Source organism: Symphalangus syndactylus, chromosome 15 (assembly GCF_028878055.3).
Source record: "Symphalangus syndactylus isolate Jambi chromosome 15, NHGRI_mSymSyn1-v2.1_pri, whole genome shotgun sequence".
Lineage (NCBI taxonomy): Eukaryota > Metazoa > Chordata > Mammalia > Primates > Hylobatidae > Symphalangus > Symphalangus syndactylus.
In genome coordinates, this window is record NC_072437.2 from 98,778,779 (window position 1) to 98,802,999 (window position 24,221).

Consider the following 24,221-nt stretch of genomic DNA (forward strand, 5'->3'; position numbering starts at 1 on the left):
ATGTTGAGCAGGCTGGTCTTGAACTGCTGACCTCAGGTGATCCACCTGCCTCGGACTCTCAAAGTGCTGGGATTACAGGCATAAGCCACTGCGCTCGGCCGTTTTTTCACTCTAACCATAGCTTCAGCCCAGGTTCTTGTAAGCTCAGATTGCCAGCAAACCACTAGAAGCTACCAGAGAGTCCTGGAACAGATTCTCCCTCCCAGTCCTCAGAAGAAACCAACCCTGTGCATATCTTGATCTCAGGCTTCTAGTTCCAGAACTGTAAGACAATAAATTTCTACTGGTTAAGCCACCCAATGTGTGGTACTTTGTTATGGCAACCCTAGTAACATAATAACAACAGCTACAGTCACTTGTTTATATATTGTCTACAGCTGTTCTCATGCAACGACAGCAGAGTTGAGTGGTTGGAACCAAAACCACATGGCCTCAAAGCCTAAAATATTTACTATCTGGCCCTTTACAGAAAATGTGCTGACTGTTGCCTTATCTGATGAGTGAGATAGGGTAAAAGGTCACCAGGCATATGAGGTTTATTCTCCTTGTCTTTCTCCTTCGAGAACTGTTTGATGATCCTTGCTCAGCCCCTCTCTCTCCCACACAAGCTGACTCACCTGGGATCACTGAGTTCTATTTGGGATAAAAGTAGAAGAAAATAAGAAGACACTTGGGGTCTGAGGCATGGTCTCCAATTTAGCTTTATCAGCAATAAAGTGTTTATTTTCTCACTTCCTGATAGCTATACATATTTCTCAATTGATTTCAAATCTGGGAGGAGAGACATATGTGATTCATTGGCTTCCATGAATCTCAACTTCTTCCTCCTCATAGTATAGAGGTGTTGGAAATCTTATTTCCCTCTTGAAGTTTTCCCAAAAAGGAAGTGAGTGCTGATTTGTTTTTAACCTGGCCATATCCTCTCTGAAGATGCAATTCTCATGACTAATTTTTAAATTCCGTAGCGCATGAAACTATTATACTTGCACTCATGCTCACAAAGTTTAGATTTTTTTCATGCCATGCCATTATGTATTTATGAGTCTCTGTGTATGCTTTTATAGAATAGATCTAAATTACTATAACCTTTCTTAGATTATGAGCTTCTGAGCAGATTTTTGTTCAACTTGCATTCTGGTTTAATAGCAACACAGTGCTATGCTGTTAATATTATTGTTTCCCCCACTAATAATGAAGGCCCCATTAATCCATTGCTAACAACTTTATTCACGTAACATAACAAGGCAGAGAATTTTCAAGATGAAAAAGACACTGATAATAAATAACAGCTTTGTAGATTGAGAGAAAAATACTTTAACCTCTAATAAAATATATCTAGAAATATGCCTGAGAAAGTCAGCCTCTAATCTGTCACCTGTAGCTTGTAATTAACTAAGTTAACCCATTGATATTTATGGAAAATACCCATTACACACATGATTCTCTCTGACATCAGTAGATGGAGGGGCATGGAAGATAATAAGATTAAATAAACAGTTAGGAAAACACCTTGACGTTCAGGCAGAAAAATCTGGCTATGATTCAGTAGATGTTCACAAAGTGTAATGGAGAAAATGGACACAGTGTTTGGGAGGAATTGTAGAGGTCTTAGCTTAATGATCTAAATGAGAGATGTGTCTGGCTTGTGGGAAGGAGGAGCAGGGTAGGCCCAGCAGGGTCTGTTTGCTTGAAGGATCTAAAGATACTCAGGGACCCTAATAACTCATCGAAAGAAAGGATGGCCACGGGGTGCTGCTGGAGAAATTGTTGGGCTTGTTACCTAGTTATCTAGTTACCAGTTGCATCTGGCTCAGCCTCTGTGAGCTGGTCCGGGAGAGAGGGTGGCGGTGGAAAGTGAGTAAAAGTGGAAAGAGCAGTTTCCTTAAAGACTCTGTTGAGGGCAGTGTTTAACAGTAGGTGCCACAATAGAGGCTGGAGGGTAGGGCGGGGCCAAGGGCATGGTCCTCCTCTGCAGTTACCTTTGCAGTTGCATGCTAGAACAGCCTCTGGCTGGACCAGGCAAGTGAGAGAGCAAAACACAGGGGCAGCATCAGGCTCTTTGGAGGGCTTCAGCTGCACCACAATATGGACAGTGACAGATGATACCATGGATTCCAAACAGTCATAACAAATAAAAAGGGAGCCTGCCATGATGCAGTCTACAAATCCAAGTTTTAGACATATGTGGACCTCTCGCCCGACACCCCACTCCCACCAAGATTCCTAGGGAGAAAAAGAACCCAAGGCTTCTAGAACTGGTGGGCAGAAATTGTAGATGGAGTTTGAATAAATGGGAGTGGCACCTCGGAAAGCGTGTGGTTTTACAATTACCGCTTCCGGGTTATGTGGCCTGGAAAACACCACTTAAAAAGATGTAGAAGAGGAGATGATGTAAAGGCCAGAGTACTAGATGCTGGATGTGTTAAATATCAGCTGTGTGACCTTGGCCAAATTATTCAAATGTTCTGGCTTCAGTTCCTGTATCAAAAAAGTGGAATCTTTCAAATGCCCTCACAAGGTTGTGGTAAAGCTCCGATGTGTGAGAAAACCCTTTACTCTAACGAAGAGTTATTATAATTACATGGAGTATTGCAGAGCAGGCTATTTATACAAGGTTCTGAGAGCGCTGATTTACAAGATATGCTGCCAAATAATTCAGCTGTCTTCTGGTGTAAAAATGTTTTTGTGTCTTCCTAAGCCATTTCCCAAGAAAGTAATTTTTCTCTCATAAACAATTGTCTCAGCAAAACCTAGAGCCTCTTGAAATGAAGGATTTTAGGAGCATCCACGTTTGTCTGTGTTCTCCAAGGAGACACAACAGGGAAAGTGCAGAGATGGCCGGCACAGGAGAAATGAAGGACAGGAAAGCCTCTGGGGACTAGAAAGTGAGGACCATAAAAATCTTGGCCTTATTTTAACATTTCTCAGAATATAGAAGTCAGTGTATGAGCTTGTTGGTAGAGATGGTTCCACTGGGAAATCTTAACTTTAAATTGCCTGCCAATCTTTATTTTGGGTGTCCAAGAAGAACCATTTATTACTTTTATGAAGCCACTGAAAGCCCACGGTGAGGGAAAAAACTAATTATTGAGCAGTACATGTCCTCACACTAAATACATAATGAGAGTAATGGGCTGAAGGCTGTAGAGATGGGTAGTAAATGTTTTGATAAAACAAATCTAAGATGCTCCCAACAGGAAGACACCTCTTCCTCATCTCCACTAATTCTCTGTTGCCCACCTGGGGAGCAAGTTTCTGACAATTAGTGATGCCCTGTGATGATGGATTTTATCTGATAGCTCATCTCCACAGTATAGCCTTTTGTTAGCCAATGACAGTAACCCAGGCATGCATATGACTTTCACTCTTAGCAAAGCAGTTTATATATATATATACACACACATACGCACACATGTTAACTTTGTATATGTAACACTCTTAGAAGTGTTATATATATAATTTATATATAATATATAATGTATATATAATTCATATATATGAATATATATATTTATGTCATAATATATATTCATTATCTATAATTCATTATAATTCATAATATAATGAATTATATATAATCTCCTATATAGTTGAAATTTCATATATAGTTGCAGTATTACTGAAACCCAGGGCAGTAATTAAGCATATCAGTTTCAGCTGTTTTTCTTACTTAAGAACACTGAGAACATTTCTGAATGAATTCCACCATCATATTTTAATTCAAAGTAAAAAAAGTATCCCCTTACATGCACCTGAAGCCTATTCAGTAAACTCTACCCTGGTCAAATAAATCTTCCTTTGCCAGGCTATTTCTTGGGAATCCATATCCAAAGTTAATTTGCTTAATTTTTTCTCATTATTCTTTTTAATGCTCTCTGACTTAGATTCTATAAGATGATCTATTTATTGATTAAACAATAATAAATGGCTTTGGTCATCATAAAGTCCTTCCTCTTGGGTTACCACCTACAGCTTCTCTGTCCACGGCCCACAAATGCTTCCTGAGCTCTTGGGATGTGGCTAGTCCAAATTGAGATGTGCCATAAGTGTAAAATACAAACCAGATTTTGAGGACTTAGAACCCCCCAAAGAAAGTTACATATCAGGCCAGGCATGGTGCCTTACACCTGTAATCCCAGCATTTTGGAAAGCTGAGGAGCAAAGATCACTTGAGCCCAGTAGTTCGAGGTTGTAGTGAGCTATGATTGCAACACTGTACTCCAGCCTGGGCAACAGAGCAAGACCTTGTCTCAGAAAAAAAAAAAAAAAAAAAAAAGGAGGAAGAAGAAAAAAGTAATACGTCAGCAATTTTTGTGTGTTGATTACATGTCAAAAATGGTAAGATTTGGGATATACTGGTTTCAATAAAATATACTATTAAAATTAATTATACCTGTTCCTTTTACTCTTTTTAAAGTGGCTGCTAAAATATTTTAAATTACCTATGGGGCTCAGCTTGATGGGCAATGCTGAACTTTCACTTTGCATCATAGGTCTTTATCACAATGCTCCCCCTACCCTGTTCAAGCTCATCCTGCCCTCTTGTCTCATGGGCATTAATATCACCGCTGAACAGCTAAAACCCAATTCCTTCTGCCTACCTCTACCTCAACCAAGGAAGAGTTCCTTGGCCCTCATTTGTTGGAGGACAGATGTAAGAACTTGATGCTACTCATATAGCAAGTATGCTGGTCCTGAAGTTATTCCGTTAGAAATTTTAAAAAATGGTTTTCCGGCCAGGCACGGTGGCTCACGCCTGTAATCCCAGCACTTTGGGAGGCCGAGGCGGGCGGATCACGAGGTCAGGAGATCGAGACCATCCTGGCTAACACGGTGAAACCCCGTCTCTACTAAAAATACAAAAAAAAAAATTAGCCGGGCGAGGTGGCGGGCACCTGTAGTCCCAGCTACGCGGGAGGCTGAGGCAGGAGAATGGCGTGAACCCCGGGGGCGGAGCCTGCAGTGAGCCGAGATCGCGCCGCTGCACTCCAGCCTAGGTGAAAGAGCGAGACTCCTTATCAAAAAAAAAAAAAAAAAAAAAAAAATTGGTTTTCCTTATTCCTAAAATGATGTCTGAAGACTTAAACCAAAGTTGGCAGAACAGGGGCAGAATATTCACAGATGTTCCTACTGGCCCTGAAGGCAGAATTGACTTTCTGGAAAATTACATCCAGTAAGACAGTTCTACATGGAGTGAAACAAATTTAGTCCTGATATTCAAGGGAGTGCATAAAGGTTCCTCCGATAATGTGGAGTTAATAAAAATGGATGGCCAAACCGGTTGTGTTTTTCTTGAAGGAAGTTCATAGCCAGTATCAATCCAGCCTAAGGGAGCAATGGGGCTGTAGATTTTCCAGGCGTTTGCCATCAACAGCTGAACATACTCTTGCAATTGTGATTTGCCATTCTTTTTACACTTCTGATATTTTTCGGACAAATAAATCCATACACAGACATGTTTATAACAAACCATTGTCAATCCATCATGTATACAAACCTGCCTCACAATAACCAGACTGTACTGAGAACCGCCTGCCCTGTCTCTGTGTCCTGTCTACCTACTGGCTGCTCCCTGCCACACTCTTTCTCCATCCTCTACATCTGCTTCTGGGACTCATTATTTACAAACAACAACAACAACAAACAACAACAAAAACAATCTTGAAGCTTTTAGGGAATCAGTGAGACTAGAAGTTGGGGGCAGGAAAAGGCTCTGAAAAAGCAGAAACAACTTCCAGGAGCACAGACTTCTAAGACAGGGCTAGTCAGCCTGTGTTGCGCCCATTTCTGAAACAGTTTCTTGTGCATTACTTGGTTTGCTTTCATTTTACTGTTACACTGCCAAAATTACCCCCATCCCAGATTTACTTGGGCTAAGACAGGATCTGTTAAAAATGCAGTTACTTCTGAGAGTGTTAAAGTATAAATTTATCCATCGAATTGCCCTTCTACTTTGGACTCATTGCTTGTATTCCTCAACAGTAAGGACAGCAATCTAATTTCAATACGAAGGGTTAGAAAGCCGCCTACCTGTGGCTACTCCTGAAATGCACCAAGATAACATTTGCGCAGCTCAAAAAGCTATGCCAAACTGCCTCTCAGGTTTTCTCCAGCAAAATGATTTGAAAACTAAAAAGATTCAGGAGACCTCATTTTTGTTATGCAAATGTGGGAGGGGAGGTGGGGCACCAATTTATGGTCCTGCGGTCTTAACTGTAGAGAAGGAAATTTCCCAAGAGGTGACAGCTGTTTGGGGAGGGTGGCAAGGATGATAGTGCTGAGTAGAGGCAAGTGGCACAGTTTGCTAACTCACCTGTCACACTCACTCTCCAGGAACAGCTGTGTTATCACTAAAGAACCTGAACTTCAAGATGCTGATATTTATGGCCAGAATTCACAGTCACTTCTGCACTTTGCATACCTTGATGGAGACTTTAGACTCCATCAGACTTACAGTCTGTAAGATGGAGACTTACAGACTGTAAGACTCTGCTATTTGTGTATGAACCAAATCTATTTCTACTACCTGGTCAGATCCTCCTGCCCATGAGCTGGGCCATTCCAATGGGTCCTGTCTTCCATGAGTCACTTAAGGTCAAGGCACATGATGACAAAGATTCTCTGCTTGACCAAACATCTAAACCTCCTAGGCCCATCTGAGCACTTTGGCAAGAACCCTGCTAAATCAGCTTAACAAGCCTGCATACCTGATGCCCCTCAATATCTGATTAGGTTCATTATGCATCACCAGCCCCCAGGTGATGATGTCTGATTACCCTGGCCTGTCTTCACCAAGAATCCTCTTGGGTGGGTTTAGGCAGACTCTCACTCCCGTTGATGGTATTTCCTCTTGGTAATTTATTTTTTCTTTCTTTCTTTCTTTCTTTCTTTCTTTCTTTCTTTCTTTCTTTCTTTCTTCCTTCCTTCCTTTCTTTCTCTCTCTCTCTTTCCTTCCTTCCTTCCCTCCTTCCTCCCTTCTTTCTTTTTTCTCTTCTTTTCATTATTTTTTTTAAGATGGAACCCCATCACCATGTTGGTCAGGCTGGTCTTGAACTCCTGACCTCAAGTGATCCACCCACCTTGGCCTCCCAAAGTGCTGAGATTACAGGTGTAAGCCACTGTGCCCAGTTGGTAATTTTTTTTATCCACTGGCCTCCACCCTCCTCCTTGGCTATAAATTCCAACTTGCCCATGCTGCATTTAGAGTTGAACCCAATTTCTTCCCCACTGCAAAATCTCATTGCTGTGATTCCTATACCTATCTTGACGTGCTTTACCAAGTGTCATTTAATAACTTTTTTAGTAATGACCAATTTAAAAAGCCACAGAAAGCATCGTTGATTGTTAATCCCTTAATCTCTGTTTCGACTTCATAACACAGAAAATCAACAGTGGAGAGACGTTGAAACATTAGGAAATCATTATTTCTCCCATCTTTTTGTAAGAGATGAAGTATTCGTAATATTTCCATTTCCTGCATAGAGCCAACTCAACACAAAAACAGCAATTATTGAAGGTCTACACAGAGAAGGCACTCCATAAATATTTGCAGACTGACTTGTTCAAATGTGTTAAGAGCACTGCAAAACGTTTATCTTGCTTTACTTGTAAATGTGTATTTTCTCGAAATATCCTCTTCTCATAGATGTCCAATCATTTTCAGTTGCCATCTGGTGCATAACTTCTGGCACAGGTGTGGGCTGCCCAGGTCTGCAGAGTGGAGAATTTATTACAATAGTCGATGCTGTTATCCATTCAAGACAGAGGAAATGTGTGATCAGTAAAGGCTATAAAACAAACCAGAACGAAAGCCTTGAATTTTTCAGAAATGCCATGTTTAAAAGTACTTCTTTAATAATTCAGAGGAGAAATATGTCTGGCTGGTAGCTGGGGTGATTTCATGGGTGGATATATCTAGTCAGGGCCTAAAGAATGCAGTGGCCACATGCAGTTGTGACTGCATATTTTCACCCACACAACTGGGCTGTGTTCCTGAGACAGATGCTGTTTTACAGAGACATGGCTTAGTAGGTATTAGTTCTGGCAAACAGTCCCCAAAGCTGCAGAAGACGTACGGACCTAAAGAGCCTACAATAGTTCATCATAATTTAATCATAAACACAATATAAAGTACTGTGTTTTATTCTCCAAGACGTTACTTTTCTTTTTAAACAATAACGGCCAGTCTATCTTCCATCTGCTGGACCACTGTGTACATTCAGCTTGCCCCTCGGGTAGTGCTGCCTCAGCCTGGTGGTCAAGGTCATTCTGCCTTCCCCACAGCTGCTGCCATGAGGATTTGCTTCACATACACTTCTGATCCCTTTGTTCTTGCAGAAATCCTCAGAACTTCCCCACTGTGCATCCCAAGCAGGGATCCATGTGATTGTCATGCAGGAAATAATGGCGAGGAAGAAGTAACATGAGGCAGGAGGATCCCCCCACCACCGTGCCCTCACCACCGGGGCCTTCTTTTCTCCCGTATTTCCATGGCTAAAGTACAGGCTTTTCCAGCTAAAGTACAGGCTCATCCGCCAAATCTCTATCCCCTGCAGTAGGTCTCAACTCTTACAAAGCCTCCAGATAGTCCTTCATTCTTACTTAGCTTCTCCAATTAGAGTCTAAGAAGTTCACTGAGCACAGGTGGCCTTGAAAGGATAGATAAGCATTACTCAGGACCCATCACCCACCTGTCTCATCTCCAACCAACGCACAGTCCTAGCCCCATGGGAACACTGACTTAAGCTGGGAGAGCCCATGCCCTCAGTATTTGTCAGGAACACAGAGTCACTTGTTTGGCAGTCAGGCCTAGATTCAGAAACGAGCACATGTTCCTCAGACATGTTCTACAGGGCAGTGAATTTTACATATCAGGTAATTTATGGCTGAAATAGGGTCATGCAGGGTAGGCTGTGAAACTAAGAAAATAATGTCAGATGAATGAAGGTACACTAGATCGAAGAATTTGTTTTCTATCTTGACAGAAATTCAGCCAATGGCAAGTGTTCTCTGTGGGAGCTTCTGAGTTCATGATAGTTGAAAGAATTAGAAGTGAGTTGACACTTTAAAAGTTGTTCTCTAGAATAGGAAAACAGCAAGAAAAACAGAATCTATTGTCCATCTCCCTAAAGATTCACAGCTAGAACAGCATCAAATAGGTTCCTCTGCCACATGGGCCCCAGTTTGCACGCTGCCTGTTTACAACTTACCTTCTTGGAAGGAATGCCTGTGATAGATGGTGGTAGTGAAAGCAGGTAATAGAAAAAGATGTTTAGAGGATAGGTAGATGTCAGTATTAACACCTGAGGATATATATTTCTCCTCTCCACTCTCTGTGCCACTAAGAATTGACAGATTATGATTTTGTGAATGGACCAGAAAATTAAATATTCCCTTTGTTTTTACACAATAATTTATAAAGTTATTCTGTCCCTATCATGAATGAGCTAATTTGGAAAGAAATGATCTACCCAAGGATAATTAAGAGCTTACTATAAAAACAAAGAAACAAGAGAAAAAAAATACTATTAGGAAGGCAGCTAAGGCAAGTCCCAAATGCCTCTTTAATAAATTACATTCCCTTAAGAGGCAATAGGCAATGAATTATAGCATTAAACGAAAGATAATGGCTTTTTCCTTTTTAACTTTCATTGTTAATTTTTAAGAAACTCAATAAATATCTAATAAATACTTTCTTCTCGGGCTGAGGAATGTTCCAAGTAGGAACTCTTGTGTAGAAGTTTAATACTATTTATCAGGCATTCTTTACCAAAAAGAAACAAAATGTGGATCACAGTAAATATAATTAAGATGTGCTATATTTTTCTTTTTTTAACTGAAAGCAATGTTTTTACAAAATAAACTTCACTTTTTAGAGCAGTTTTAGGTTCACAGCAAAATTAAGAGAAAGGTACGGACATTTCCCATATGGCAACTGCTCCACACATGCACAGCACCCCCATCATCAACATGGCCCACTGTACCCTGGAGTGGTACATTTGTTACAAATAATAAACCTCCACTGACACATCATTATTACACAAAGCCCATACTGTACAGTAGGGTACACTGTTGGTGTTGTATATTCTATTGTATATTCATTTTGACAAATGTAGAATGACATGTATTCACCATTATAGTATCACACACAGTAGTTTCATTCCCCCCAAAATCTTCCATGTTCTGCCTATTTATCCTTCTTTCCACCTAACCCCAGCACCCACGGATTTTTTACTGTCTTCTTACGTTTGCCTTTTTCATGTATTAACAGTTGAAGTCATACAGTATGTAGCCTTTTCAGATTGCCTTATTTTGCTTGGTAATAAGCATTACCTTTTTATAAAGGCATTACAAAAGCTCCCTTGTGTATTAGTAGTGACAGACAGCATGGAGACCCAGACTTAGTACTGGTTTTGCCCCCTTGGGCAAGTCACCTACCTTTGCTAGGCCTTGGTCTTCTCATTTGTAAATTCAGCACAACATGAATAGCTACCCTGGTAACTTTGCCATGTTGTGAAGATCAGATTTTTTCTCTAGAAAATTAAGGTAGTAATGCCTTGTAGGGCTGTTGTAAGGATGAAATAGGCAATGTGTGTGAAGAGCTTAGCATTGTGCATGGAACATACTCCATGCTCAATCACGGCAGTTAACAATGTTATTTTATTATCACGTATGCTGAATATTTTCCACTTGACCATCTGAAACTACGCTCTGCTTTTTTCCACCTTGTTCTGTGGGGCACAGTTTCTAAAGAATGGATCAACTGAGCTCCTTTCCTCCTGACTTCTCCATGGATTCAGCCAGCAAGAAGTCCCAGGAGGAGGTTAGAAGATGGGAGGAGGAAGAAATTGGCTATTTATTCTGTGAGCCTCTTCTCTGTCAGGCAGAAGTTTGGTTGTGGCTGTGTTTCTCTGTGAAGGCCAAAGATCTTGCTGAGCCACCAACACTTTAGAATTGTTGATTTACCTTAACCCTGCCCATATCTTGCTGATAATTTCTTAAATTATCCCTTTCTAGGTAATTTTTAAAGTTTCTCTTGTTTACTGTCAGGAGGACACATGATGTTTGCCTTTCATATTTATTTGTAAAATTATTATTACTTTTTTACATTGTAAAGCAGACAAGGCATCATAAAATCAAGAACTATAAACAACTGTATACAATCTTGCAAATTATTACTTAAAATCCTTCTAGGCTGGGAGCGGTGGCTCACGCTTGTAATCCCAGCACTTTGGGAGGCCGAGGCGGGCAGATCACGAGGTCAGGAGATCGAGACCACGGTGAAACCCCGTCTCTACTAAAAATACAAAAAATTAGCCGGGCGTGGTGGCGGGTGCCTGTAGTCCCAGCTACTCGGAGAGGCTGAGGCAGGAGAATGGTGTGAACCCGGGAGGCGGAGCTTGCAGTGAGTTGAGATTGCGCCACTGCACTCCAGCCTGGGCGACAGAGCGAGACTCCATCTCAAAAATAAAAATAAAAATAAATTAAAAAAAATCCTTCTATATCTAACACTGGTCAGGATTTATGAAGGCCTACTTTCAGATTCAATTTTTTAAAAGTGAAAAAAATTTAAAGATTCTGAAAGGGGCCAGGCGGAGACCAAACTACATCGGTCGCGGTCAAGAGATCTTTATTGGAGGTATGGAGCGGCACCACGCAAGGAGAAGGAAGAGAAGAGAGGAGAAGGGAGGGGAGGGGGCTGCTGGTGTGCTGGGTTTTATATCCCTTGGGCCTACGTGGGGCAGGCCCAAGGGAAGGCGGGAGATTCTTCTTTCTGATTGGCCCTCCTTTGGCGGGTTCAGACAGTGCCCGGTCAAGGAGGGGAGAAGAACCCGGAACCGGTGCCATTAAGGTACCCCTGTTGCCCAACAGATTCAAAAAAGTTATAAATATAATGAAAAGTTGTAAAACGTCTATAGAAAAGGTTGGTCAATTTTTTCCTCATTAAAAATATATCCCAAAATGCAGCAACAACAAAACTCTGTATATTATTTTCAGCTTGGTAGAACAAAGGCAATTTTCTAAACAAAGTGGATTGAATGTTAGTAGCTGATGTTTCCTAGATATGATTCCTACTCTTATGCCTCTTTTCTGGATCTCCAAACAGTGGGAGACAAACTAACCTGACAGGGAGACTTTTTAAACATATTTCAAGGAAATTTGCATTTGCAGCATAAGTTTTTACTAAAAATGAAGAGATGAAGTGTGTACAATCCACTGCCATGGTTACAATGGACTAACCGTTTTACCTTCAGCAAAAGCATTTTTTCTAATTTTATAAATATTAACAACTTTACATGTTCTCATTACAAATTTTCTCATGTTGTAATGAAACACTAGTTCATGCTAATGTTAAGTCTGAAAAAACAAACAAGAAAAATAGATAATTTTTGGACATGGTGCTGTTTTTACCTTGGTGAATTACACGGTATGAACAGGGCAGGACACTCACACCAGGGGCATATGTAAGAAAACTAAAACTTACTTTAGTTTTTGGTTGAGTTCCAGTTGACATTTGGCTTGGCACACCATCAAGATTCTGGATGTTTGCAGTTTTAGTTCTACAAATTCCTTTCTTCTGATAATTTTTCTTAGGATTACTCTCCAGGTTTATAGAATCCTGTAAAAAATTTTTTTAAAGAGGTTTTTTTCATATATAAAGGACTATCCTTAGGCAATAGTTCAAGTTAATTAATGACTGTCACATCAATAAAAAATTTTTTTAAACTACAATCATTTTGAAAATTGACACAAAATATAAGAATATTCTTAAATATTAATAATTTTTCCGAAGACATTTTTGGTTAGTGAGATCAGCCCCAGTAAAGCCTAAGGGCTTGACAATGTAAGTTTATAAACTAAAAGTGATTGTAAACTCTCAAGATAAATTATAGAACTATATTGGCATTTTCTAAAACTTTAAAAACAAAACCAGAGGTATTTTATGTATTTATTATCATTTACTTTTTAATTGACAAATTAAAATTGTATATATTTATGGTGTACAATATGATGTTTTAAAACATGTATACATTGTAAAATGGTTAAATCAAGCTAACTAGCATATGCATGACCTCAAATACTTATTTTTGTGTGTGTGGTGAGAACACTTAAAATCTACTCTCGGCAATTTTCAATATGCAGTATATTAGTATTGATTGTAGTCACCATGTTGTGCAGTACATCTCCTGAATTCATTCCTCCTGCCTAACCAAAATTTTGTATCCTTTGATCACCAAAGGTGTTTTATTTTAGTTTGGTTTTATTTCATCATTATTTTCTTAGAGACAGGGTCTCGCTCTGTCACCCAGGCTGGAGTGCACTGGCATGATCATAGCTCACTGAATCCTTAAATTCCCAGGCTAAAGCAATCCTCCTGCTTCAGCCTCCCCAGTAGCTGGTATTAAAGGCACTTGCCATTACACCTGGCTAATTTTTTTTAGTTTTTGTAGAGACAGGGTCTCGCTACATTGACCAGGCTGGTCTTGAACTCCTGGTCTCAAGTGATCCTCCTGCTTTTGCCTCCCAAAGCACTGAAATTATAGGAGTGAGTCACCCGGCCTGCCTCCAAATGTGTTTTTAAAATTCAAATAGTAAATATTGAAAAATTGAAATAATAAGACGATGTTCATATACAGCCACAATGGTCTTTTAAGCCTTATGATTTCAGACCATATGTTGTAATAGTGGAGAACAATTTATAAGATTATATTTCTGAAGGTTAACTATGCAAATAAAATTATTTAAAAATATTAATATATTAGTATAAAGAGAATCCAGCTCACGCCTGTAATCCTAACACTTTAGGAGGCCGAGGCGGGCGGATCACCTGAGGTCAGGAGTTCGAAAACAGCCTGGCCAACATGGTGAAACTCATCTCTATTAAAAATACAAAAATTAGCCTGGCGTGGTTGTGCATGCCTGTAATCTCAGCTACTCAGAAGGCTGAGGTTGGAGAATCGCTTGAACCCAGGAGACTGAGGCTGCAGTGAGCCGAGATCACGCCATTGTGCTCCAGTCTGGATGACAAGAGCGAAACTCTGTCTCAAAAAGAAAAAAAAAAGGAGAACCAAATGGGTTTTCTTCATTACATAAATCTGCATATGACTAGCCAAAAATAAAAGCAAAAGTGAAAAAAGCACTGACTGGAAATTTTAGCCCCAAGTCTTCATTTAAACTTAATATTGATGATTTCAAAGAAGTTTAGAAGAGTTACATACAAATATTCTTGAACTATAACAATTTCAAATTGATACAATTAAGTAAAAGATATTTTGTATTTTAAGTTTTACCACAGAGAATCAAAGGCAATCAATTAAAGATAAAATTGTATTTTAGTAACTTAAAAATACAACTTCCAGGAGCAGATGAGAAAGAAAAACATCAATTAATTGTTCTGATTTTCAAAATAACTTATTTATATTAATTAGAGATATAACAAAGGCCTGCTCCAAAGGAGGAGAAAGTTCTTAGAACATATTGGTTGTTTTGCACCAAGGTCAACTTTATTTTGAACATAAAAAACTTACATTCATTCTCTTATCACGAAAGCTGAAGTAAATATGTTCTAGCCCTCAAATGTGACTATTTGTGTTTTGGGGATAAAGGGAACTTTGCCCCCTTATTTATGGCTTCTTGTTTCTTTACAATAACCCCATTCAGGGAAATAAAAGGCACATTTGTTTCACTGATTCCATCTAAGCATATTATAAAAGGCGAGATGACAGTCCGAACATCTATACTTAAATTATTGGAATGGAAAAGGACTGAGTGATCCCTTATAGAACACACAGAGGTCAGACTTAACACTCCAGTTGGTCCTCATCATGATCTGGAATAAGAGCATCAGTGATTTTGGGGACATGAATAGAGCTGGGTTATGGGAAAGCTACTCTAGATGTGACATTTCATTTTCTGTGTGTGCATGTAAATTAAATATATAGGATTGTCAATCCTCAGCGATACAGTTAAGAGTACTGAAGACTTAAAGGTGGAAAATAAAATGGCAAAATGGTGAAGCAAAACAGAAATGGCAAATAAGACAACTAAATTGTATTGGCCATTATTTAACATGCCATTACATCATACGTATTTTTAAAGCCAGGAATTTATGAAACTTATTGTAACATCATTTGGACTGTTTTATCATCAATAACTGTAAGAAACTTTTTAACTGTTCCAAGCTGCATTTGTTTATTCTATAAGTTAGGAAAATGAAAACTAATAAAAAAAAATAAAGAAAACGAAGCTCAGGAAATAAGAGTATTTGATTCTGAAATATATTTTCCCATCATGGGAGAGTCTCCTGAATCTGAGAATGTTGTAATATTACTCAGTCCATATTTACTGCATAATGATTATGCTGTCTTGGTAGGATAAAAATTACATTAGGGATGTATATGAGAGGTGACAATAAAAATTGAAGCCAATGTCCTATATTCAAGGGATTTATAACTCTCTCTGGGCTAGCACAATCTGAACAGCAGAATTAAAAGGGAAAAACTGGTAGATACCTCTTTTAATGAACACTCAACTGTAAAACCACCTGGATTTCCTCTTTAAAGAAAGAAGAAATTGCTTCTGCCAGCTTACTGAACAGAACTTCCCTGTGATGTCTGATGACAGCCTATCCTCCAATCTCTGTAAAAGTCACACTAATTATTAATACACTGGAGCAGAGTTCAGGTTCCATTTTGTCATACAGTCTTAGTGAAACTGCCTCATTATATTGTTCTATTGGTTTGTTAGTAACAAAATTCCCTTGCTATTCATATTAGAGCTGCTTTAAATTTTATTCCACAGTAAATAAACTTTTTAATCAGATTTTCTTTTAGGTTATTTTATCATAGTAAAAATTTTATTTTAGATTACAAAAACAATTTCAGGATTCATTAAATAGCAGCAAGAGAGCAAATACCACGACTTGAACACTATAGATGAGAAAACTTTCAGAACAGTTCTGACCATGGCTTTCAATAAAATGAACAAGTTGTTTACATAGCTGTGAGAAAGGTTATTGTTTCGCTGGTTTTGCATCCTAGTGCAGCATTCAGCATTTAGTGGGAGTCCAATCAATGTTTACTGAATAAAACAAACTAAGTGATGAGCAGAAAGCTGGAAATGTTGTGGCTTCCGAAATACTGCTGCTACGCAGACAAGTTATTACTAACATTCCCCCTTGAAGTTAAAACTGTCTTTTTGTATAAATAATTTTAAAAACAATAAAGAACCCATTATGTATCAGACATTTTACAAACAATCTTTTTAAAACCCAATCTTGGCAAGTAGGTATCTTATTTGACACTTTAGGGAAACTGAGGCTCAGAAAAGTTAAATAATTTGCTCAATTACACCCATGCAGAAAGTGAGGGGTCTTGGATTAAGTCCTGATCATTCGATCTTCCTACAGTACACTCACAGACCTGTGGGCAATGTTTTATATAATTATTCCTTGAAATTACAGTAAAAAATCAAATCCACTCTCGGGCTTGGCCAGGAAGTGTGTATTTCTTCACTGGCATAAAAAAAAAAAAAGGGAAAAGAAAAGAAAAGATGTATTTCTTCTTGCTTGACTAGAACATATGCTTGTATTTTAAGAGCACCAAAGGTGACAGACTGAATTTACAGCTACAGCATAGTCATGTTTAGCTCGCCTGGAAACAGAACTACCCTGATCTCTCAGCAAAAGGAACAGAGGGTGCTTCCCCATACAGAAGACAGAGTCAGGCCAACTCTAAAGAGAACTAGGGCATTGCCTAGGAACCCATCTGTGGCAAGGGGGTATCATTGCCAGGAGGCCCCACAAACACCTCTAGAAGTAAGACGGAAAGTCACTTCCATGTCTTCTGTGTTGTTTCTGATGTTTAGAAACAAAAAGTATTGACACTAGTTCAGAAAAATGAGCCTATCTTTATTAGCATAAAGACTCTCAGATTAAAAAATAGACTCCGCCTCTGAACTGTGAAGAACTAGGGAAATCTGAGTAAAATACAAAAAGGATCTTGAGAGGGCAAGATCCCAAAGAAGGGTGCGGAAAATTCTGCCCATATTTGACTCTCTTTTTCTCCTTACCTTATTCATCAATTTGGAAGTTGTTTCAGAGGCTGAGAAGTTACACAGATAATGGCAACTAAGAAGCAGAGAAGCTGAGAAGAGCTTGCTTTCAGGAGTCCACTGATTGAGAAAATAAAATAGGGGGTGCAGGGCCCACGAAAGAGGGAAGGCCTAACACCTTGGCTTTTAGCTGGGATACAGAAAGGGTCACCTCAGGAGTAAGAAAGAACCTGAAATAGACCAGACCTAACCAAGTCTGAAAACCAGTTTGAAATAATCTCACTTCCATATTAGATTAAGGTGGTCTGCCCTTAGCCTAGCTTCCTAATAGAAGCAAAAGTAAATCCTATAAATACTTCCATAAAGTAAAAAACACCACTCAGAGCCCAGTATTTTTTTTTTTTTTTTTCATAAACAAAGACAACATTTCATAGAGAATTTCTGGGCATACCAGGAAACAGAAGAAAAAGATAATGGAAACAAGATCCACAGATGATCCAAATATTGGAGTTAACGGGCACAAACTATTTAATTTTTTTTTTTTTTTTTTTTTTTTGAGACGGAGTCTAGCTCTGTCGCTCAGGCTGGAGTGCAGTGTTATAATCTCGGCTCACTGCAAGCTCCGCCTCCCGGGTTCACACCATTCTCCTGCCTCAGCCTCCTGAGTAGCTGGGACTACACATGCCTGCCACCACGCCGGGCTAATTTTTTGTATTTTTAGTAGAGACGGGGTTTCACCATGTTAGCCAGGATGGTCTCGATTTCCTGAACTTGTGATCCGCCCGCCTCAGCCTCCCAAAGTGCTGGGATTATAGGCGTGAGCCACTGCGCCCGGCCTTGAATTTATTAATACTAGAGATGTAGAATCTATACATAAGAAAATTCTAGAACTAAAATAAAATGATTCAACAAACTGAAAACTTAAACTAAAAAAATACACTTAGAATAAAAACCATGAAATGTGTAGGAAGAAACTTAACAATGTATGTGCAATACCTGTATGCTGAAAATTACAAACAGAAATTAAAGATCAAAATAAAAGGAGATATATGCCATGTTCATAGATTGGAAAACTCAGTATTTTTAAGATGTCAGTTCTCTCCAAGCTGATGAATAAATTTAACAGAATCCCATTCAAATTCCCAGCAGATGTTTTTAGAAATTGAAATGACAATTTAAAAATTTATATTAAAATGCAAAGGACTTAGAATGGCCAAAGTAATTTTGAGGAAAAAATACTTCCACTATCTGATCTCAAGACGTATAAAGCTACAGTAATCAATACAGTGTGGGATTGGGTTAAGAACAGACATATTTATCAATGAAATTGAATAGAACAGAAATTCAGAAGATCGGCAGATTTTTAATAAAGGTGCCAAGGTTAATTCAATGAAGGATAATCTTTTTAACGAATGCTACCAGAATAACAGGATTTCTGTTCTGAAAAATATGACTATCAACTGTTATTGTGCCATACTAAAAATTAAGTGGATCATAAACATAAATAAGATATATTGTGAATCTTAGAAATGAGAGGATTTTATGAACAGCTTTATGCCAATGAATATTTGGATATATACAAATCCCTACAAAAATACAACTTACAAACAAAAGCTGCTCTTTAAAAGATACTATTAAGAAAATGAAAAAGCAGGCCACAGACTGGGAGAAAAATATTCACAACGTATACCTCCGACAAAAAAGGCATATGCATAGTATGGAAATAACTCCTACAACTCAATTACAAACAACTTAGTTTTAAAATGGGCAAAAGTTTTGAACATATACCCACTTAATGGCTAAAACTAAAGACTAAAAATAGCAAGTGTTGGCATTTGATAAAAAGACCTGTCACCCTTTTAAACTATAGTAGTTCCCCCTTAGCCTCAGGGGATATGTTCCAAGAACCTAGTGGATGCCTGAAACCTGAGAGAGTACCCTACCCTAAATATATTATGCACGAATTTCTTTTTCTTTCTTCATAATTTCACAGATAGAAGACTGATTCTTACCAACCACTTGGTTCCCAGTGACCTTACGTGATTCCTTAAGTCGAGAACTTTTACCTTCCACTTAAAGGAAGCACATTAAGGCTTCTTTTAGCATATTCAAATTGCCAGTATCACTACTATTGGGCCTTGGAGACATTATTAAGGAAAATACAGATTATTTGAATCCAAGCTCAGTGATATGGTGATAGTTGATACCTCTGATAGCGGATGCTGAACAAAGGGAGGATACACGTTCTGGGAGGCACAGAGAGGGGCAGCATGAGATTTCACACCACTTAGAACTTCTAGCAATTTAAAATTTATATTTCTGAAAATTTCCATTAAATATTTTTGGACCTCGGTTGACAGTGAGCAACCGAAACTATGGAAAGCAAAACCATGTATAAAGGCGACTACTATACCAGGATGTTTGATGAGTGCAGACACAAATAGATTCGATGGTGGGAATATACAAAAATTCTTGGCTTATGCTCACAATTCTTTTTTCAATAAAGTGTGAGGCAAAGTCATTAGTTGAGAAGGAAGTTGATAATTTGAGGAGGGAAAAGAATGAGATATTTGGATTACAGAAGAAAAGGGAAAAGTCAGTAGAGCAAAGGAGTAGGAGAGCTGATCAATATGCAGAGCCAATTTAGGTGTGAGATCACACTAGTCCACCCAACAGTTAACAGGCTGGGTCCAAGCTCAGAAAAGATAAACGCATGCAGGAGTTCATCCATGGTTTGAGTTTTGCCGGGCAAGTGCTAAAAGTGAGGGATAAGAATTGAGGATACTTGCAAAGGAGTCAATGCCACTATTTCTGAATATATGTGTACTCTTTAAACTGTGAAGAGCTATGCTAGTGTAACTTAATAGTATAATGGTAGCAAAATGAAGCAATCCCAATTTAAGGTTGGTTATATACGATGTAGAGAAAGATGGGAAAGTCGAAAAAAAAAAAGTAAGCAACTAAATGGGATATAGCCAAAGCTGAAGTATGCAATGATGAAATAAACTGATTCCATATTCCATACATTTGATTTTAGGGTCTAAAAGCTATGTTGCAATCTTCCAGATCACTCTTTCAAGACCTATTACAGCTTCAGCTCTGACCTCTTTCACGTGTTTTCTAGCATCTTCCAACATTTTCCCCTTTTCTTCCCCTTTGGATATCTTGCCTCCTTCTTGCACTATTTCTGACCAATCTTTAATGATATTGCAATATCCCCTTAACTTTTACATAAACAGGTGCCATGGTACTCCTCACATCACAGCAGCGTTTTTCCAGTACCAACTACCCAGACTATCAAAAGGTTTTAGCAAAAAACAATGAAATACACTTATTTGGCAATTTCGGACAATCTTTCTTATATCCTCTGGCCCACTGCTGTTTCTTTCAAAATATCTACTTAAACGCCTGTATTCCTTTCCCTCTGGCTTTTACAAGTATTGTTTTTATATAGGCCCTGGACTGCAAAGAGCTTTGAAATCCAGATAAAAGTGTTTACCAAGGCTGAAGAAATTTTCCAGGAGAACTGAGCACTTTGCACAGCTGACATTTTTGGAATTAGTTTAAAATTAAACAGAGCGGATGCAGATTCATACAGATTTTATTTCTGCAACACACCTTACTTGTTTCCTTGCAGCATCTAAAAACAAAGCCAACGCACCTTCAGAAACTACTATGGTCCTCTAAAATTTAAGTGAAAAAATGACAAAATTTTCCTTTGGAACACATCTGCACAAGAGGCTTTCCTTTAAAATTTGATAAAAGACCAAGGCCACACCACCAAGGCCACACCACAAAACAGAATATAAAACTGTGTATCGACAAAAATTAAAAACTAAGACAACTCCTTAAGAGAATCGCTTGCTAAAAAGCTTAAAAAACACGAAGACATGCTTTCTTAAATAATTTTAAAATGTTTTTGGTTCCACACGAGTAGTTTATTTGTTTGCGTGCCTTTTTTATTCCTTGTGACACTCCTACCTTCTCAGAATAAACACTTAAAGATGAACAGACCGGAGGATCAAGCCGGTTCACTAAGATTTAGAGGGGAAGGCTGGGTCCATCTTAGCACTGAGACCGCACCCACACTGCGTTTGGATCGCTAAGGACTAAGAAAACAGTACAAATCCAGTTTTACCTCTTATATCATTAATTTTCCATAAAGCCTTCCAGAAACCTGACTCACAGCCAGAAACCCAAACCCCGTGGGCGGGATTTAAAACAAAACCCATTACGCCACCACTTCCGCCTTGCCTGCCTAGCAAACGTGCAAACATGGAAAAAGACGCACACACAGGCGGCGCCTACGTCCCCAAAGTGCGCAAGCGCACGGCGAGACCCCGCCCCTCGCACTCCCACCAAGACGAGGCGCGTGCACCAGCAACGAGGGCCCGCTGGCGCCGCCCCGGGTTTCCGCTCCGAGGCCCGTCGGTAGCCGTTCGGTTCCGGCTCTGGCCCCGCCCTCACGAGGGAACCTTCCAAAAGTCTTCATATCCGGGACCAGAGGCTGGTTGCGGCGTGCATTTCCGGCAACGAGCGCAAAGGAAGGGATCCGGTGACGCCTCTTCCCGTCTCCCCAGCTGCCCAGGCTCTGGCTCTCGGTGCGGCAGCGCCATCTGGTGCCGAGTCTCCTGCCACCCGCGGAGGTGGCACGCGCCTTTCTCTCGGAACCTTCCAGAGAAACCGCAGCCCCTGCTTTCCTTTCTCCCGCCCTGGACTGGGAGGGAACCGAGTCTCCGCCCCGCCCCGCCGAGTTCCCGCGTGGGAGGGACTTTGTGGCGACTCTGAAGCGGAAGCTGCTTGTAGGAGGAGCTTTACAAACCCAAAATGGAGCGGAAACTGGGTTCTTTCCCTAGTTTGAAGTCCAGAAGAAACAGTGTCCTTTTATTTTTTGCTTCCTTATGCGTTGTTGCTGGGTCATTCTCAGTCTTCCCCATATCAATTCTTTAATCTTTGAGGTCTGGGACCCTGTATTAATTGCCTGGTAGGAAGATGGCACGAGCTTTGTGGCTTACATTGGCCTCTGCTGTAAAAGCTTTTGTTTCCTTTCGCCTATTAAAGCGCTGTTGTAAAAGCCTGTTGTGTATGTGTTAGGAACCCATCGAGAAGCAGAATGTAGTAATCTGCTTTAAAATAGGCCATGGAAGTTTCAGAGAGGTAGCCTCAGAAATGCTCAATGTAGATCCGTTTGCATGTCATGTTTCTTTTAGATAATCAGAGAAAGGAAAAATAATTCCCCCAAAGTTAGTAAAATCAACACATTTTCCTTTCATAATGAGTTCTTTTTTTTCCTGTAATCTTGGAGCACTAACAGCGTTGTTTTAAATGTTTTATTGGAATGGTGCTGTGGAGATCAAAATATACAGTGAAACAAATTTCCTTTAGAATTTAGATAGCACATGTTAACTTGACTCTTTGATTGTATTTCTCCTATAGTAGTGGTTCTCAAACTGGAGCATGCATCCAGATTCTCTAGAAGGCTTGTTAAAAGAGATGGCTGGGCCTCAACCCCAGAGGTTATAACTGGGAGGGAAGGTCTGGGGATACAGCTGGATTAGTGTAGCTCTAATAAAATCTCAGGTGATTCTGATGGTGTTGGTACTAGGACCACACCTGGAATAATTTAGAGTTCAGGATTGCTTTGTCAATAATGCTTTTTGCTATTGCAGGAGAGACGGTACTAAATTACACTGGTGATACTAAGCCTGCACAAGTTAGTATAGTACTTTTGACTCCGTGGATGGGAAGTAGTAAACTAAACCCTAGAACCAGTAGAGAGCTATATAAATGTTCACAGATTAAAGCAACCAGTTCATAGAAATGTATTCTGTATATGATCATGTGATAGAGGGTGCTGTAATACCAAGTACACTAAATATTTCAGTTATTATAAAGAAATTGTTCTTTAGCTGTTAAGTTAGAAATGACTAAAATTAAGGACAAAATAGTTTAAACAAACGTACTAATTTTACCCTTTGGAAGATTCCAGGTTTTTTCAGTCTTTTGCATTTCCTCAAGTTCCCTTGTTTTACGGAATTCTCTACCCCCAGCCCACTCCCATCCCCACCATGCCATTTATAAATGTACACAGTGCTTACGTTATAAAAAATGATCATCTCAGAACTTGTCTCATCTTTTCAGCAGGACTTTACTCAATGCTGTCAAATTCTGACTGTGCCACTGCTTTCATTGACACAGTAATTAAATCACACAGTGATTAAAGTGTGCTGCACACTGTAACTTTTGTGCTTGCCACAAACAGAAATACAGTTATTGTTAGATAAGTTTATGTTTATGATAATCAGTTCCTAAAATGTAGAAAGCAGTCGGTTTTCTGGTCTCAATTTTATTTAAATCACTGCTATTTTGTTTACTGGACGTAAGTTTGCCCCCCTCTGCTCCTCTAGCCTGAATGGGCCTTCATGAAAAGAAGAAAAAAAAGGTTGAGAACAACTCTCTTAAAACCATGGTATTTCCCTAATAGGCTAGTACCATGTATTTGGATAATTACTGATGAATCATTTAAATCAGGGAAAGGTGCATGGTTTGGTTTTTTTGTTGTTGTTTTTTCTTTTTTTTTTTTTTTGAGATGGAGGCTTGCTCTGTCGCCCAGGCTGGAGTACAGTGGCCCGATTTCGGCTCACTGCAACCTCTGCCTCCCGGGTTCAAGCGATTCTCCTGCCTCAACCTCCTGAGTAGCTGGGACTACAGGCGTGTGCTACCACACCTGGCTAATTTTTTTGTTTTATTTATTTATGTATTTGAGACGGGGTTTTGCTCTTGTTGCCCAGGCTGGGGTGTCACGGTGCGATCTCGGCTCGCCACAACCTCTGCTCCCAGGTTCAAGTGAGTCTCCTGCCTCAGCCTTCCTGAGTGGCTGGGATTACAGGCATGTGCCACCATGCCCGGCTAAAATTTTGTACTTTTTTTAGTAGAGATTGGTTTTCTCCATGTTGGTCAGTCTGGTCTCGAACTCCCGAACTCAGGTGATCCACCCGCCTCGGCCTCTCAAAGTGCTGGGATTACGGGTGTGAGCCACCGCGCCTGGCCTAATTTTTTGTATTTTTAGTAGAGACGGTATTTCACCGTGTTAGCCAGGATGATCTCGATCTCCTGACCTCGTGATCTGCCTGCCTCGGCTTCCCAAAGTGCTGGGATTACAGGCGTGA

At 39.6% G+C, this 24,221-nt stretch overlaps 1 protein-coding gene across 2 annotated transcripts in view; it reads right to left on the reverse strand.

Annotated features, from left to right (window-relative positions):
• The window catches only part of STARD13 (StAR related lipid transfer domain containing 13), a 562,325-nt gene that overhangs the window by 408,240 nt on the left and 129,864 nt on the right, over positions 1-24,221 (reverse strand). Inside the window, exons 1-2 of one of the 2 annotated variants that reach the window (XM_063619303.1) lie at positions 17,071-17,424; positions 12,485-12,619 (exon numbers count right to left, since the gene is read on the reverse strand). In XM_063619303.1, the coding sequence (XP_063475373.1) occupies positions 12,485-12,619; positions 17,071-17,079 (144 nt within the window). In that variant the 5' untranslated portion in view covers positions 17,080-17,424. Of the gene's footprint in view, positions 1-12,484; positions 12,620-17,070; positions 17,425-24,221 lie in introns of those variants that run through there. The other variant, XM_055244120.2, reaches the window with a different exon arrangement.